The 19,285-nt window shown below is 36.8% G+C and overlaps 1 protein-coding gene across 2 annotated transcripts in view; it reads right to left on the bottom strand.

The window, feature by feature from the left end:
- Window positions 1-19,285, bottom strand: part of PLPP1 (phospholipid phosphatase 1) — a 117,303-nt gene that overhangs the window by 73,490 nt on the left and 24,528 nt on the right. Inside the window, exon 2 of one of the 2 annotated variants that reach the window (XM_018065498.1) lies at window positions 5,546-5,700. The exons of the other annotated variant lie outside the window; for it this stretch is intronic. Coding sequence (XP_017920987.1) covers window positions 5,546-5,700 — 155 coding nt within the window. The remainder of the gene's footprint in view (window positions 1-5,545; window positions 5,701-19,285) is intronic. 2 annotated transcript variants of the gene reach the window in all.

Here is a 19,285-nt window from a genome sequence, read left to right as displayed (position 1 = left end):
TGCCTGTTTGCTTTTTTCATTATAAAAACTGAAAACTTACACTGAATTTATAAGTACTATCATGTTTTCTAAATTTAAGTCTTCACTAGCTATCGTCAAATACTTTCATAAAATGAGTTAACAGGTGAAACATTTGAAGCAAAGCCCTGAAATTTTACTTTTTATATCTTATCAAGTATTCTTATTCCTAGCAACAATATATCAATTATTCTCTATGAGGATAATTGCTTGTAGCAATCATTACTAATATTATTTAGACAAAGAGAACTGACATTTCACCAAACATTGTGAGCAAATTTTTTTTCTTTTCAAAATTTTTAAGATTAATATACTTTATTTCTTAAAGTAATTTTAGGTTTATTTTCAAAACTGAGCCGAACGTAAAAGATATACTCCCTGTCTACAACTACCACCCTTAGTGTCCTCTATTACAAACAATTTTTATTGGTATGGTATATTTGTTACAAATGATGAATCAATATTGATACATAAACTAAACTGCACAGTTTACAATTAAAGGTTGTCCTTTGTATTGTACAGTCCTTTTCAGTTCAGTTCAGTCACTCAGTCGTGTCCGACTCTTGGCAACCCCACAAACTGCAGCAGGCCAGGCCTCCCTGTCCATCACCAATTCCCGAAGTTCACTCAAACCCATGTCCATCGAGTCGGTATGCCATTCAGCCATCTCATCCTCTGTCATCCCCTTCTTCCTCCTGCCCCAATCCCTCCCAGCATCAGAGTCTTTTCCAATGAGTCAACTCTTCACACGAGGTGGCCAAAGTACTGGAGTTTCAGCTTTAGCATCATTCCTTCCAAAGAAATCCCAGGGCTGATCTCCTTTAGAATGGACTGGTTGGATCTCCTTGCAGTCCAAGGGACTCTCAAGAGTATTCTCCAACACCACAGTTCAAAAGCATCAATTCTTCAGCGCTCAGCTTTCTTCACAGTCCAACTTTCACATCCATACACGACCACTGGAAAAACCATAGCCTTGACTAGACGGACCTTTGTTGGCAAAGTAATGTCTCTGCTTTTGTTATAACAAACACGTAATGTAATGCATCCATCATTACAATATACGGAACAGTTTCCCTTCCCTAAAAATCCTCTGTACTCCAACTGTTCATTCTTCCTCTGTCCTCCCACCAACTCCTAGTAACCACTGATCTTACTATCTCCATAGTCTTGCCTTTACCAGAAAGTCATATGGTTGTTATCATACACCAGGTAGCCTTTTCAGATTGGCTTCTTTCATTTAGCAATATGTATTTAAGGTTCTTCCATGTCTTTTTATGGCTGGACAGCTGATTTCTTTTTAGCACTGAGTAATATACCATTGTATGGAGGTACCAGAGTTTATCCATTCACCTATTAAAGGACATCTCAGTCGCTTTCAGGCTTTGGCAATTAAGAATAAAGCCACTATAGACATCATGTGCTGGCTTTTATACAGACATAAGTTTTCGACTCATTTGCGTAAATATGCAGGAGCTTGACTGCTATAGTAAGACTACAGCCACCAGGGAAGGTTCCTTAGTAATGATTGAGAACTGCTGCTCCACATCCTAACAGCATTTGGCATTGTCACTGCTTTGGATTTTAGCAATTATAATAAATGTGCAGAGGAAACTCACTGTTGTTTTCATTTACAACTCTAAAGAAATAGGATATGGGGCATTTTTTTATATGCTTCTTGGCCATTTCTATATCTTCTGCATTAAGGTGTCTACTGAGATCTTTTCCCCACATTTTGACTGGATTGTTTGTTTCTGTTGTGCTTTAAGAGTTCCATTATCAGATATATGTTGTAAAAACATTTTCTCCCAGTGTGTAGCTTTATACAGAGCATAATTTTTTAATTTTAATTAAATACAATTTATTATTTCTCTCACAGACTATACTTTTATCTAAAAACTCACTGACAAATCCAAGCTGTAAATTCACTTTTCATTACAAAAAATTTTCAAGAAAATGTCATCAGTTCAACCAATTCATTAGGACCTAAAAAGGTAGAGTTTATAACATCCCCAGCCAGAGTTTTTAAAATAGTATTTATGAAAGAGGAAAATTAATGTATGAAATATTAACACAAATGGCTTCACTTTTACCTAAAGTATGACAGATGACATGCCCAAAATAAGTCATACTGAATACTCTACTTTCAAACTCGCTGGTCCACAACAGAAAAACACAGACATTATCAGACTAGTATTTTCATGTACTCAAGAGATGAAAGGTTTATTTTTTTTTAAAGAAACATTTGGCCTATGCTATAAAAAAGCAATTATGAAAAAGATAAATTTGACCTTTTCATATGTTTTAACATAACTGTATGTTAATCTCATTGCATCCATCAAAAATATATTTGGTCAATATTGGCCAGTTCAATATTTAACAAATTTAAAAATATGTCAATTCTGCTATAAAAAGTAGTAATAGTAGAGGTGTAACTCTGACTGCAAGTTTAGGGTTTGGGTGGACTTCGGGAGTTGGTGATGGACAGGGAGGCCTGGCGTGCTGCGGTTCATGGGGTCGCAAAGAATCGGACACAACTGAGTGACTGAACTGAACTGAACTGAAGAAGACTTAATTCCTGGTGGAAGGCAAAATGAATATTTTCATTTCAATTATCTCCTTATCACATATAATTCATTAGAAAGAGATTTTAGAGGATCTCAAAAATCAGAATTCCTATCCATGGGTAATATTTAATCTATTCAAATCCTGCAGATTTGTCAAGATACATGCAGTAGAAAAGTCAGAAGATAATGCCCACTAATTTAATAAAGCTATACTCAGTGAAGCAGTTCTTGGACCACTGAACCTTAGCAAAGGTATTTTATAACATTCCCAGAAACTATTTTTAAAAAGAAAATTTCATGAGCAGATATTTCCCCCTATGAATCCTTTTAAAAGCCATAGCATTTGGGAATGCAGTGGAATTTGGTAAGCTTGGCTAATGTGAAACTAACTGAGCTTTAGTTTTCATTATTGGCAGTATATACTCAATATTTACATAACTTCTCTTTCTTTTAGGTTCACCCAATATACTAAAATTTATCAAAATATTTTTTAAGTGTTCTGTAAAATGGATATACAACAAATAATATATCAAATCTACACATTATCTCTTCCAAAGGTAGTATAAAAAGTTGTTTTAAACAAAGAAAATGTCTGTGATTATAACAAATTATTTAGGGATGCATCTTATACTACTTCATTTTGTGACAATTACATACAGAAAGAGTACTGGAATACATGAACAGATTAAAGCAGAGCTTTTCATAACAATGTAGGAAAAAATACAGTTCCACATTGGAATAAATAAACAAGGAAATAAAATGTTTTTCAACCTAAGAAATGAAGCTCCTTAACACCGTATTTCTTGCATTCTAATAGACATTCCCCCATATTTTAAGATATCTTTAATCAGGATTACATATTCAGTATATACTATCCCATTCTTTTCAAAATAGCTTTTGAAAAGCTATTTTAATGAGGCATCTGATGCTAAGACATGCCTTGAAGACACACTGTATTTCCAAAGAGTTAATCTGAATTTTCATGGTAGTAATTATTATTAAACATAATTGACAGTCTTATTCCATTTCTCATTTAATGGAATTAAATATTTCTATCTGTATTTATTAAACAGATAAATTACATACCAAGCAATGTGCCTGGCACTAAGGATACAAATGGAGCAAAACAGACCATTCCTACCCTAGCAAAGCTTACTGCCTTGTGCCGACTGGGAGTAAACTGGGAAAAGGCAGCAGAGCACTTATGTCAACATGGAAACAAAGGAGCTGAACTCTTCAAGTGTGGGCAATAGGCCCTTTTGATACCAGCATTTTGGACTAGTAAAGGAAAGGTGGCACAAGAGACTTGCCATGCCATAAAACCCAAAAAACACCACTGTCCTCCTACAGTACAGGGCACTTATGGTCACTTTTGCCATATACAGCACTTTAAAGAAAGAAAGACAGAAAGTGAAGTCGCTCAGTCGTGTCTGACTCCTTGAGACCCCATAGACTGTGGCCCACCAGGCTCCTCAGTCCATGGCATTTTCCAGACAGGAGTACTGGAGTGGGCTGTTGCCATTTCCTTCTCCAGGGGATCTTCCTGACCCAGATCAAACCTGGCTCTCCCGCACTGCAGGCAGACGTTTTACCGTCTGAGCCACCAGGGAAGCCCTTACACAACACTTTACTTATATATTATTTTTACAGTTTATTTAAAAAAACACACATTAACCCATCCATTCTTTCTTCTTCATAGCAATTTTTTTTTTTTTTTTTTTTTGCCATCTAAGAAGCTACTCAAAAAAGTAAAACTTGGGCCTAATCTACCTCCTTTGGGACAGTCACCTAAAGAAATATGATTTTTCAAACTATATGACAAAAAACAAAGAACTTGAGAAAAATTCAAATATCTATAGTAAATGATCTCCATCTTTCCAAACACTGCCAAATCTCAAATTTTACAGATACAGGATTATAAAATAATTCAACCCCCAAACTTATCCTGAATTGTCTTTTCCTTCAGACATTAATAAAGAGTAAAGTGATTTTTAAAAATTAATTTGAAAGCAATTAGAATACCAAAAATAGAGGAAAATATTTCTTCGAAAATAGGGTGTGAGGGGAGCCAGTCTGTCCTACTGTGGAAAAACAAGGCTTCAGAGTCTGCTAAGACAATAAAAAAATTTAAGTCAACTACCTGGGAAAGGCAAGTGACAAGAGACAGTGATCAAAAGAGAAGTATGGCATGATGTCTGCTGGACAGTTCAAGACACTCAAGGAGGTAAACCTCTGCTTTGCTTCTTCTCATCTAACTCCAGCTCACATAGAGAGACATACAGTAAGGTGCCGAAATCAGAGCTAAGGATAAAGAAAGTAAGCACAATACCTCAAGTGCCAATCTTAAGCTAGTCTGTGAAATTTTACCTAGAAGGAAAGTTTCCAGTTGTCTAACGTAATGAAACCCAATATTAACTTACAAACTGATGGCCTTTCTAAAAAATAGTACAACTTTAAAAAGTGATATGGTTTTGATATATTCTGAGGACTTGCTTTTGCATATGTATTAACATTCTTTCTGATGAGCTGTTTTCTCAAATTTAACAAATAAATCTCTCTCCTTTTTTATGGGCTCAATTTCCATTTAATATGATAAAACAAACTTAATCTTAGTTTCAGCTCTGCCATAAAATAGCTTTCTGGGCTTGAGCAAGTATTTGGGTTTAAGTTTCTTTACTTGTATACTGAAAAGGGTTGATTCAAATGACTTAAATGAATTCTTCATTCTAAAATAATCATTCTATAATTCCTTATGATGGCATTGAGTTGTTTGGGGCAATATCTCTCTTTAACTGGAGAAATACTGCCCTGGACTGAAGCAGTGGGTATATTCTTCAAGTAATCACTCACCACATCAACACCGGCGAAGACAATACTATGGATTTACCCCCACCCCAACTCGATCACTTCATACAGTCTCCAGCACAACAAACCCATCACTACCTACTTATTAATTTACTTACAGAGAAAATGGGTAAACCAAGTCCCACTGTGCTGAGGACAGTGGATGTGATGGTACCGTCATGGTACGGATACTGGATGCTGTTGTCTTTACAGAAAAAGCCTCTCTGAAATGGATCTATTTGGCCCAAATTTAGAACAGCCATAGGCATGGAAGCTGTTAGGGAAGGGAAAAAAAGATACACGTGGTTAAATTCAATTCACTTCATTAGGAAGTAGAGTCTACTGAATGGGATGCAAATTTTAACTATATTTTGCCATTTCTGAAAAAGGATCACTATTCCATTATATCGAGGACTCAGGAAGGAGGCAACCATGCAGCATTAGCTTGTCCATATCAGCCTCACCTTTATCAAGTTTAAATTCTCTTATTTGCGTTGACCTCTGATTTTAGGGACAATCAATAAAAGAAACCCCCAGGGAAGAGAGAAAAGATACAAAATTTTATTTCATATTAAAATTTAAATTAACAGGGTTAGAAAAAATAGAAACTGTAAGGACAGAAACACGCCCTTTATTTTCCAAAAACAAATTAAAGATGGTTTTTATTAGCCCTGGCAGGACTCCAAAATCACTTTAACAAGTTATATGGGAATAATGTTCATTTGAAATTTTTCACCCAAATAAAATGAAAGACCAAAGAGAAGTTAAAGTGAGTAGCTTCTTAGCATGTTTAAATTTATCACACTTTTAGGCTTTGTTTTATTCAATTTAAACATTTAAGCATCTATTTACTATATCCTTGATACAAGGCTATGCCATAATAGAGGAGACAATAGTATAAAACAAGGACTCAGTTCAAGAACCTAAATTGTACATGTGGAAACAGAATGCATACTCAGGAAATAGTTTTGAAACTAATAACACTATGACAGATTTTTGAGGGATGATTAAATTGTTTTCTATCTTGATTGTGATGGTAATTCCACAACTCTAAACATTTGTCAAAACTCATAGAACTGTACCCAAAAAAGTAAATTTTACTGTATGTAAATTTTAAAAGGAATACCATTAAAAAAAAAAGACTAATTTCTAAAGCGGTATAAAAGGCCCTATAGGAATTCAGAGGTCAAGGTGAACTGGAGTAGTCAGAAAAGACTATTAAAGAACAGGCAACTAAGTTGAACTTAAAACAGCACATAAATCACAGGCAACAGGAAGGGACTCAAGGAGAGCACTTAGTGGTAGAGGGATGCAAGGGCAGCATGACATCACACCAACAAGAGCACAGAGAACCAGAAAGAAGTTTTCAAGGTACATAACATTTTATAGCAAGTGTCTACTGCGTGCTCACACATGCCAGGCACTAGGCTCTAAAGATTAACTTGATTCTTAACCCTGTGAAGTAGATAATTTCACTTCCCCCTTTTTTCACATAAAATTATTATGAGGCTTTAAGAAATGGGGGAACTTGCTGGAACTAGTAAGTATCAGAACCAGGACTACAGCACAGGCTGTCTGTTCCTAGAGTCAGTGTATATAGTACCTTCCATGGAGGCCAGTGATTGGCTAAATTAACAGAATTCTGACAAGGAAGATGACTTGAGTGAAGGGGAACTATCCTTTGAAAAAGTTTGTTCAATATAAAATATATGCTGTGTTCATAATAAAATCTCAATGTTAATGAAACAAAATCTTCGTTTATGCAGATTACTCAATTCTGCAACTGTGGTTTTTCATGGGAGGAAGACAGGTTGAGATTTGGGGGTTTAAAAAAAGAATCATATTTTTAAAATACTAGCCTAAAAAAGGATTTGTCCTGTAGGAAATAAAATATCACCGTCCTCTTTTGTACAGGGTTAGTAACAGGGTAAAATAAGGGGTTTTAAAAACTAACTTAAAAAATTAGAAAAAGGAGCATTAATACAGCTTTGAAATAATCTACTAATTAAATGATAAGCAGTGTTGACAGTGAAAATAGAAAAAGATGCATGAAAGAGTATTTTGAGTATCGAAATGACTTGACTTGAGGACTCATCACAATTGTTGAGGCAGACCTGAAGATGATACTTCAGGCTTCAGAAGTAAGGAGAATGATGGTCCCATTGACAAAAATATGAAGTTGGGATGGGGAGCTGGTTCATGATGAAAGAAAACTAGTTGAGTACTGAAAATAGTGCCTTTGAGGTGACAAAGGCACCTTCTTAAATGCTCAGCCTCATCTAGCCCTTAAAGCTCTGATCAGCTGAACCATTTGTTGAAGGAACATACTATGTTTTCAAAACTTTAGGTACCTATGTATATGTTCAACCTTCTGGTGGGGATACCTGTCCTCTCGTTTCAAGTCCAAGCCAGGCACTCCCTACTTATCTGTCCCGTGGCACCTTGGACACACATATATTACACAGTATTTTAAATTACTTTTTGCATTCTGTCAACAACTTGAGGGCAAAGACTATATCACTCTTGTATCCCCTGACCAGGCATACAGATGGATTTTAATAAAAATTTACTGAATGGCTAAAGGAACATAATGCAGGATGAAGATAAGAAGTAGAGAGAGATTTCCAAATTGTTAGCATTAGAGGTGGTAACTTAAGCCAGGAGAATGAAACAGCTCTCAGAAAGCCTAAAGTCAAGACTAACAGAGATTAAAAGAAAAAAACAATCACGTAGGGACTAATATCCATAGTGAAATCATGAAAAGAGACTGCAGGAGAGAGGAAGAAAAGATGATTACACGCTCTAGAGGGCAGAATATATTGGCCATTCTTTAATCACAAGCATGAAAAGAGAAGTCAGACAATGTTGTTATACAAAAGCCAATGAAAGTAGCTTAGAGTATCAAGTCTGCTGCTGCTAAGTCACTTCAGTCGTGTCCGACTCTGTGCGACCTCATAGATGGCAGCCCACCAGGCTCCCCTGTCCCTGGGATTCTCCAGGCAAGAACACTGGAGTGGGTTGCCATTTCCTTCTCCAATGCATGAAAGTGAAAAGTGAAAGTGAAGTCGCTCAGTCGTGTCATGGACTGCAGCCTACCAGGCTCCTCTGTCCTTGGGATTTTCCAGGCAAGAGTACAGGAGTGGGGTGCCATTGCCTTCTCTGGTATCAAGTCTATATCTAGGTAAAGTAGGATTTCAAAGCTAAGACATCGAGGATGAGAACTGAGTAAAGACAATGAGGTCTGAGGAAAAAGATCGTCATATTTAACGCTGTGAGAGTATCTTACACCACCTCCATTACCACAACAATATCTTTATGAAGAAAATTCAATAATGAGTTTCAATATTGGGTTGTCATTGTCTAAGTATGAATCTCTTTCAAGTTTAAATATATCACAATGATTTCCTCTACTGCTCATATGATTTATATATATAAACACACATATGCATGCACACTCCAATGGACTGAAGTGTGTCTGCCCCCTGCCAAATCCTTATGTAGAAGTTCTAACCTCGAATTTTACTATAATTGGAGATAGGACTTTTAGGAGGTAATTTAGTTAAATAAGGTTATAAATGTAGGGTCCTAATCCAATAAGATTGGTGGCTTTATTAAAAAAAGGAAGAGAGAGATCTCTTTCCACATGCACAAATCTAAAGAAAGGCCGTGTGAGGATACAAGAAAGTGGCCGTCTACAAGCCAGGAAGAGAGAGCCCTGACCATCCTTGCACCCTGATCTCAGGATCCCAGCCTTTAGAACTCTGAGAAGAAAAGTCTCTGTTAAGCCACTGAGCTTATGGTATTTTCTTATGGCGGCCCAAGCAGACTAAGACACACATACACACAGGATAGCCATCCCCCTAGAGTACTCGACTCTAAAAAGCAATGAAATATTTCTATCTATAGAAATTAATTTCAATGGTAATTTTTTAGGGTAGTAATAGAGTTCTGTATCAAAGTCAGTGTTATAGGAAGATTCTTTTCAAAATAAACTCTTTCAGAGGAGATATACTCCTTCTTTAATATATAAAGGCTATAGAAACATTTTTTGACCCTAATCATAACTCTAGAACATGTTTTTCTTAATTAAAATTCTCTTAAGAGAAGTCACTTTTTAAAATCTCAATCCTGCTAATAAAGACATTTGTTAGCTACTGTATGTCTGCTGTTAGTGCATCTCTTCTAAGCTATATTGAGGAAGACAGATAAATGAATACCTACATTCTCCCCCAATTAAGTAATAACTGAAACATCTCCCATTTTATATACAGTACATATTTTCTTAAAGACAGGTTGTTACAAAAAAATCCAATGGAATAAATCTAAAATGCATTTTAAAGAGAATTAAAGTTAATTTCTAATATGTTGAAGCAAAGGTAAAGAAAAAGAAGTTCTAAGTTTATTTTTTGAAAAGAATGAAATATAAATCTAGATGTTCTTAAAGTGACTATACTGACTTCAGTACTCACTATCTTCACCTATTTTCTCAGTTTCAGACATCTAAATAAATTATGCTATACCACAGGGACATTCAAGTGTCCATCCTCTTGAAGATATCACTTTATTCACTCAGACATTTCAACTTCTGTTACATGACAGTCATGGTGCCAGGGAAGGAGGGAAAAAAAGACTAAAAAAGGGAAGGAGGAATTTCCCTGATGCTTCAATGATTAAGACTACACTTGAGGTGTAGGTTTGATCCCTGGTTGGGGAACTAATAAGGTCCCACATGCCATGTGCAGTGAAGAAAAAAATTTTTTAATCCAGTTAAAAAAATAAAAACAAAAATTAAAAAAGGGAAGGAATGAAAAAGACCTCAGCAAAAATTTTTTAATAAAGAGAAGTGCTACTGGAAAATAACACAGCTGTAACTGCAAACAGAACTGAAGCTTAGATGACTGTGACAATGTAGCAGTCAGGATCCCAGCAGTAAACTGGGAAACTTAAGAAGAGCTTAATAAGGGACTATATACAAGGTATGGAGGGTGTGGGTAAAGTTATGAGATCGTATTAATACAACCTCCTGAAGGGGCAACCACTCATAGGCCTAAAAGGTTCAGAGAGCTATGACCTCTGGGAGAGCCAACATGATAGGATTTGGCAAGAGAATGCCTGGAGAAACAACACCCCCCCCGCCCCCCGCCTCTTCTTCCAGCGCTTCCCACGCATCAAACCCATCAAGAAGTCAAAGGGCAAAGTGAGTCTCCAAGTACTGAGTACTAGGTAGACAATGATGAGAGCAGATCCACACAAGGAAAAAGAAGCTATCTAGAACCGAAAGGCCGGAGAAGGCAATGGCACCCCACTCCAGTACTCTTGCCTGAAAATCCCATGGATGGAGGAGCCTGGAAGGCTGCAGTCCATGGGGTTGCTGAGGGTCGGACACGACTGAGCAACTTCACTTTCACTTTTCACTTTCATGCACTGGAGAAGGAAACGGCAACCCACTCCAGGGTTATTGCCTGGAGAATCCCAGGGACGGGGGAGCCTGGTGGGCTGCCGTCTGTGGGGTCGCACAGAGTTGGACATGACTGAAGTGACCTAGCAGCAGCAGCAGCAGAACCGAAAGGCAGAAGATAAGACCAGTTAGGGTCTCAGCATGGAATACAGAGTAAAAGCAGATAACTCGGGAAAGGTTTTAATAAAAGGACTATTCATAGAATCTATATTGAGACTATGTATTAAGAAGTTTGGACTTTATTCTGTGGGTGACAGGAAACACACAACCCAGTCTGTCCTTTAGTGGGGGAAAAGACTCAGAAAAATTGTATAAAGGAAAAAGAAGTGTGGAGTTAGAATAGAAGGAAAGTCCAGAGGCAAGAAATACAAGTGTATATAACATGTTGAGGGTTGAAATAAAGAAATAACAGTGGGAATAGAAGAGGAGACAGTTCTAAAAATGTTTAGGAGATTTTTCCTTCAGAACTATGGACTGTGTCTCTGAGTATGTATACATGGATGTGTGTCTCTGTCTCTTAAATACATATACACACGCCCCCTATCTTCAGCCTTTGGACTCTCTACGGAATACAGTTTTCAATTCTCCTTTACCCTGAGTAGACTACTATCTCACAGCCTTCCCCCCCACAATCCCACTTATAGTAAGCACTTCAAGGAATGTACACTGAATGAATAAACAAGCAAGCAAAAGCCTCTGAGGCACATAATAATAATTCTGCATAATTATACACTTAGGTCTTGAAAAGTTTTGTTATTTTTCTCTCCATAAGACCCAAGTTAAAACAAACCAAGAAAAGAACAAAAAGCAAAGAAACAAAACTGGATAACAATCTTAAGTCCAAGGACATGCTAGGGAAACACTTCTAATTCTATAGTCTAACAATTATTTCTCAAGCTTGTTTTCCACTGGGAACACAAAGTGCTAACAAAGATAAAAAGACTGATATGCCCATGTTAACTATATAAGGAATTTATGATTCAGGAATTCCTGGAATCTTAGAGGCAATTTCTGTATAGTCCAGTCCAGCGTTATCTCCAAGCAAAGCTTCAGACATGGCTACTGCAGAAACAATTCTATCAACAGTACCCCTTACTCTTTTCTCAATGAAAAAAGGAGTTGGGGCCCCAACTCAATCCTCTTTACTGATCTACCCAAAACTGATGTCTATCAATTCCCTGCAGGAAAGCAGAAGGATCAGATTTCCAAATGAACTACGAGCATAAATCAATAATACTTCAAAATAGGACTTTGCAAATAATTAACAATCAGCTCTACATCCATCTTTTCCTAATCTCTTCTCTAGAACCTCTAGAAACTATCAGACCTGAAATTTCATCACAAAGCACACAATAACATATGCCACTCCATAACAGAAGTGCTCAGTTCCCAACCTCAACACCCATTCTGTACACCTTCAAAGTTAGCAAAGGACTTCATTCCAAGACTCCCAGGTAAAATGTTGTCATATACTGTACAACTTTACAGTGCATACTATAGGATAAATCACAATGTAGTCTCTTAACCACCAGTAAATCTTTGCTCTTACAGAAGCACCTAAAATAACTGGGGCAGCCGAGCTTACAAGACTCTTTAGCAAACCTGCTAGTCTTGTAGTAATTTATAAACCTGAATCACAAAACACAAATATGATTAAGAGAAAGATTTACTTTACAGTGAAAAAAACAGTTAATCATCTTCCACGGCCTTTATCATATATGTCCAAAAAGAAGAACGGAAACTAACATGTATTGAGCACACATGACAGATCACTATCATGCTAAAGCAGCTGCACATACACTACAATTGTATATTATCTTTACACAAAACATAGTTATTCTTCAGATGTCCTACTATACAATCGGGAAAAAATTTTAAACCCAATCAGTAGCATGAGTATGAATCATATACACAGAAATATATGTACACGTACATACACTGTTTAGTAGGCAAAATCTCTAAAAACATTGTACTTAGTGTAATTTCATTTATATAAAACAAATTACTTGCATTTATGTTCAAATATACATTGGAAAGCCTAGAAGAATATACAACCAACTTTTCAGTAGTTATCTCCAGATGGTATTAATACACATTAGGTAGAAATCTCATTTTCTACTATATGTGCTTCAATGTTTGAATATTTCATAATAAAACAAAAGATCATGATCATTGATTTTGAACCTTAAAAAATGTTTAATCCACACCTTTTTCACTGTGCTTCCTGAAATTTCTATACATGCAACTTAACTGAAAAAGTCCTATCTATGGTATAGAGACTGTCTGAAACCAAGGCAAAGAAAAAAGCCTATTTTTCTAGTCTGTTAAAAACAAAAAATAAAGTAACAGTAACAAAGTAACAGAAATTATCCTTTGGCTTTTATGCCTGATTGATAGGTTCTCAGAAAAGCAGCCCTACAGTGAAATTAGTACTTCTGGGGGTTTTCCTATCTTGCAACTTTTGAGAGCTATGACGATTTACCACATGTGAAGCAGGTAAATCATAATAGCTATAAGTTTAATATCTCCTAAAAAGTGTACTAAACAAATTTCCAAAGTCTGAGACATCAGAAATTTGTTTTTGACACTAGAAATTATTAAGCTCCTCCAGAACATTCTTATCTTATAGGTAGCAGAAATAATCTAGGACATCAGTTTAGGAGAGGCAGTCAAAAACAACCCATAAGCAATATACTTTCGTATATTGAAAAATTGGCTTCCCTGGTGGCTCAGATAGTAAAGCGTCTGCCTGCAACATGGAAGACCTGGGTTCGATCCCTGGGTCAGGAAGATCCCCTGGAGAAGGAAATGGCAACCCACTCCAGTACCCTTGCCCGGAGAATCCCAAGGACAGAGGAGCCTGGTAGGCCACAGTCCACACGGTTGCAAAGAGTCAGACACGACTGAGTGACTTCACTTGCTTGAAAAATTGTATAAAATAACAGCACTCAGATTATTCTAAAAGGGTGGAACTATCTGTTAAATTATGTAATATGCAAAGGAATATTACTTTAGTGGGTCTTTCAAGTTTTATATTTTTAGCAAAGCTCAAAATTGATTAAGTTTTAATAAAAACCATTAGTCTGATGGAGCAGAGAAGAAAGAAAATAAACAATTTCATTTAGGGTAAGGTTCAACAAAATTTTCTGTGGTGACAAAAATGTCCAATATAATGTACTGTCCAATACAGTTGCTACTAGTCACACATGGCTAATGAGCACTTGCTCTGTGGCCGGTGAGAATGAAGGATCGATTTTTAATTTTATTTTAATGACCAACCTAGACAGTATATTTAAAAGCAGAGACATTACTTTGCCAGCAAAGGTCCGTCTAGGCAAGGCTATGGCTTTTCCAGTAGTCATGTATGGATGTGAGAGTTGGGCTATAACGAAAGCTGAGTGCCAAAGAATTGATGCTTTTGAACTGTGGTGTTGGAGAAGACTGAGAGTCCCTTGGGCAGCAAGGAGATCCAACCAGTCCATCCTAAAGGAGATCAGTCTTGAGTGTTCATTGGAAGGACTGATGTTGAAGCTGAAACTCCAATACCTACCTGATGCGAAGAACTGACTCATTTGAAAAGACCCTGATGCTGGTAAAGATTGAAGGTGTGAGGAGAAGGGGACGACAGAGGATGAGATGGTTGGATGGCATCACCGACTCAATGGACATGGGTTTGGGTGGACTCCGGGAGTTGGTGATGGACAAGGAGGCCTGGCATGCTGCAGTCCATGGGTCCGCAAAGAGTCGGACACAACTGAGCAACTGAACTGAACTGAACTGAACTTCATCCTAAATAGCTAACATATAACTAGAGGCTTTCATAATGGATAATGCAGATTTAGGGTTAAAGATAAACTGAGGTTGAGAGCCAACAAATTTTACTAAGACTTAATACACAGCAAACCTAACTTTGATTCCCTAACTTAAAAGGAAATAATTATGAAGTACTTGAGTAAACATAGATTTAACTGTGACCTAATGCTCAGAATAAAATTCCCCCACAAGAATACTCTTGGCTTGCTTCCTTTAAAGAACCTATCCCTGTTGCAATCCTCAAATTTTAGAACCCTGAATTGGTTTCTCTCTCCAGGCAACTAGCCTTCCTAGATGGGGAAGAAAGAGGGCCAGTCAAATAATGTGGGGGTACTCTCCTACCTCCTTCACCAAGCTCCAATCTTCTCACTCTTCTGTCCTGGAGTAAGAAGTTCCTTAATCTCTAAGCCAGCAGAGTGCCTTCTTGTCTCTGGATGCCCAAAGTCTGTCTTTACAGCATTCCACCTTCATGGCAGCTAGCAACTGTGGCATCACTGATTCAATGGCCATGAGTTTGAGCAAACTCCGGAAGATAGTGAAGGACAGGGAAGCCTGGTGTGCTGCAGTCCATGGAGTCACAAAGAGTCGGACACAACTGAGCGACTGAACAACAACAATAACCAACTGGTTCTTACCTCCAGAATTATTCCTACCCTTGGTGGAGGCTGTGAACACTTAGCTTAGCTGTATAAAAATACTACTACTCGAAGACATTTAAGTTTTGGTAATTCATTCCAAGTCATACAATATTTATGGTTATAAAATACCATATAGTTTTTTTTTAATTTTTACTTTATTTTACTTTATAATACTGTATTGGTTTTGCCATACATTGACATGAATCCGCCACGGGTGTATACAAGCTCCCAATCCTGAATCCCCCTCCCACCTCCCACCCCATATCATCTCTCTGGATCATCCCCATGCACCAGCCCCAAGCACCTGTATCTTGTATCGAACATAGACTGGCGCTTCGTTTCTTACATGATAGTATACATGTTTCAATGCCATTCTCCCAAATCATCCCACCCTCTCCCTCTCCCTCACAGTCCAAAAGTCTGTTCTATACATCTGTGTCTCTTTTGCTGTCTCGCATACAGGGTTATCATTACCATCTTTCTAAATTTCATATATATGTGTCAGTATACTGTAGAGGTGTTTTTCTTTCTGGCTTGCTTCACTCTATATAATCGGCTCCGGTTTCATCCATCCCATTAGAACTGATTCAAATGTATTCTTTTTAATGGCTGAGTAATACTCCATTGTGTCTATGTACCACAGCTTTCTTATCCATTCATCTGCTGATGGACATCTAGGTTGTTTCCATGTCCTGGCTATTATAAACAGTGCTGCAGTGAACATTGGGGTACATGTGTCTCTTTCAATTCTGGTTTCCTCGGTGTGTATGCCCTGCAGTGGGATTGCTGGGTCATAAGGCAGTTCTATTTGCAATTTTTTAAGGAATCTCCACACTGGTTTCCATAGTGGCTGTACTAGTTTGCATTCCCACCAACAGTGTAAGAGGGTTCCCTTTTCTCCACCATATAGTTTTAAATTTCACTTCACCAAAAGCTAAACTCCGACCTTAGTACACCACCTGACCATCTACTTCTAACCTAAGGAATTATCAGGAACATTCACTATCTCTCAAGAGGGTAATAATCACTACTGTTAGAACAGGAAAAAACAGAATTCTTTCCTGTTAAGTTTCTCAATTTATCCCACACAGTGAGGTCTCTGAAGTAGCAGTTCTTTAACTTCTTGGGGTTCCCAGACTCCTTTAAGTTTCTAATGAAAACACAAGAACTTCTGCCATATAGTTTTACAACCTGTACACTGACATACCAAAAAAGGTCATCTATGGACACTTCTATCATAAAGGTATAAGAAACATAATAAAAATAATTAATACTGTAAAGCCCACAGACCTAAGTGTTCAGTAGAATATGACCTCAGAAAAGCTAGAATTAATTCAACCTGATATTACTATATCTTCCCTTAATTTTCCTTCCTCTTCTCCTCCTTCCAATTTTGCCCTCTTCCCATTACCCTTCTTTGCTCTTAACAGTTCATTTCCTTCTTTGGCTCTATTATAGAACAAAAGTCACTATTAGAATTACTTATACTTATTCCAATGTTATGTTTCCTGTTCTAATTTCAAAAGTAAAAGTTTACTTTTTTAAAGAAAAGGGAAAACGTTTGTGGAATACCAACTATTTGCCAGGTATTTGTCTACATTCTATCTAACAATTCCGTGATGGGGAAAGAGAGTATCCTCCCAAATCTGTATGTTTGAAAAGTTACAAGTCACTAAGAGAAGAGTCAAGATATAAATTACAAAATAGTTGGGTACGAATGAAAATATGACAAGTAAAATTTTAAAGTATAGTTAAAATACTACATATGAAAATGTAGTTTTAGATTTATGTATTAGAAATTAATGAAACAAACATTCAACACAATAACTTTTAAAAGCTCAAGAAAGTGGAAGAATATAGGACAAAAACTAATGAAACAGAAAAAGGAAAAATCAAATCAATAAAACCAAATGAGATTTTACAGATTAATTAAATAATCAGGCTTGCTAAAGTTTAACAAAAGAAAAACACAAATACAGCAAATTATTAAAAATTTCAAACTATATCTTAGAACTAAATTTTATCAGAAACTCATGGATGTTAAGCAACTCACCCAAGAGTACAAAGATCTTGGGTATGTACTAGGACAGGTACTAAAATTATACAGTTGGTAAATAGGGAAGTCAGAATTTTAACAAAAAGTTCCTCTTCTTTTCATATCATACCACCTCTCTAACTATCAGGGTCTCAGTCTCCTTAGCTACAAATGAAAAAGAAGAATGACATTTCTTAGGTCTCTTTTCAATCCATGATTCTATGAGCTTAAGCTGGTCTGTATTTAAACAGTTTATTTCCTTATGTTGGTTCAATTGCGGGTGACAGTGGAGTTGCTTTGTGTGACCAAGAATACATCTCAATCTGCTACACTTGGGTTGATTGAACCATCCTAATGTGTAAGTGCACTTTGCAAAACTTGAAAGAAACCTCAGCAAAACTTACAAGAAAAATAAACAGCGAACTTGAGAGAAAAATAAACAGTGAGGTAACTGCTTCTAGGAGCTGATGCTTTACCAAAAAGGTAATGGATAAAACCCATATGTAAGAAATATTCTTCCTTCCCAAAAAAAAATCCAACATATGTAAATTTAACCATGTTTGTTCATTTCCCTACATGTATATTTGGATCTAACAAATAAGTCTACAGTTACTTTTGTGAAATTTGCTTCTACAAACCCTTTCATTTTCTCCTTTTAGCAGTCCAAGGTTAAAAGTAAATAAAATTTTTGGGGCTTTTTACTACTTAGTGTTACCTGAGCAGTTTTTAGAAAGTTCTATTCATTCCAAATTTAAGGAATGTTCTTTATTTGGTGTCCAATTCAGTTTGAACAAAAAACATTTTGGAGAGAAAAACATGCAATATTTTTCCTGCTTTCTTTGGAAACAGGTGTTGCACATCTTTCCAGAATCACATGAAAACTCTTCCTGCAAATTGATAGGAGTTGTGTGTTATTTTTAAGCAAAAAGGGTTCTCTTCTCCTCCTCTATAAAGGTAAAGAAAGTCATTCAAAATTTTACCAACTTGAACAAGTGAAACTAGTAAGTATGCCAGGTAAGACAGTTTGTTTCCTCTACATATCAAATGCTGAGACTCCTTCTTGATTCATATTCCAAATCATTTGACAAATGTTTCACATCTAGCTCACAGCTAGACATTCATATCTGGCACTGAAAAGAGAATGCAGACTAGAGATGAATATCTGAAATTTCAATTATAAAAGGGATAGCTGAGGCCATGAGATCTTACTAAGATCAGAAAAAGTGACAATAATCTAAAGAAAAAAGAGACAGCTAATAACTCACCTAGGTGGCGCTATTGGTAAAGAACATGCCTGCCAATGCAGGAGACAAAAGAAACGCGAGTTGGATCCCTTGGAATGGGAAGATCTGCTAGAGAAGGGCACCGCAACCCACTCCTGTACTCTTGCCTGGAGAATCCCACGGATGGAGGAGCCTGGCAGGCTACATTCCATAGGGTCGCAGAGAGTCAGACACAATCAAAGTGACTTAGCGCACACACACGCCAATTAATAAGGAATGAACTACCAGGTAAGTAGGATAAAGAACACGAAAGAACAGCGTCAAGGAAAATGGTGGTGGGGGAAGGCAGTTCTCAAAAATGTCAGTAACGTTTTTACTTAACTCCCTGACAGTATGCTAGGTTTCTTTTAATCACTTTAAAAGGTAACTGTTATTACATCATGTTGAAGAAACTGGCCCAAGGGAATTTAGGTTGCAGGATTATGACTCAAAACCCATGTCAATGAGGCCATGAGCCTTTTGGGTTCAGATGGTCTTAACAGTAACAGATGCCACTTAAAAAGAAGCAGAGCAGAAAAGGAACACACAAGTGGTAACTGATGAACCATAATAGAAGAACTGCAGTCCTCTGAGTGAAAACAGAAAGACTGAAAGAATTAGAGAAAGAGAGTAATTGGGTAAAAAAATTTTAA

This window comes from Capra hircus, chromosome 20 (genome assembly GCF_001704415.2).
Source record: "Capra hircus breed San Clemente chromosome 20, ASM170441v1, whole genome shotgun sequence".
Classification (NCBI taxonomy): Eukaryota; Metazoa; Chordata; class Mammalia; order Artiodactyla; family Bovidae; genus Capra; species Capra hircus.
Note: the sequence above shows the minus strand (reverse complement) of the source record. Positions and strands in the feature narration are given on the sequence as shown.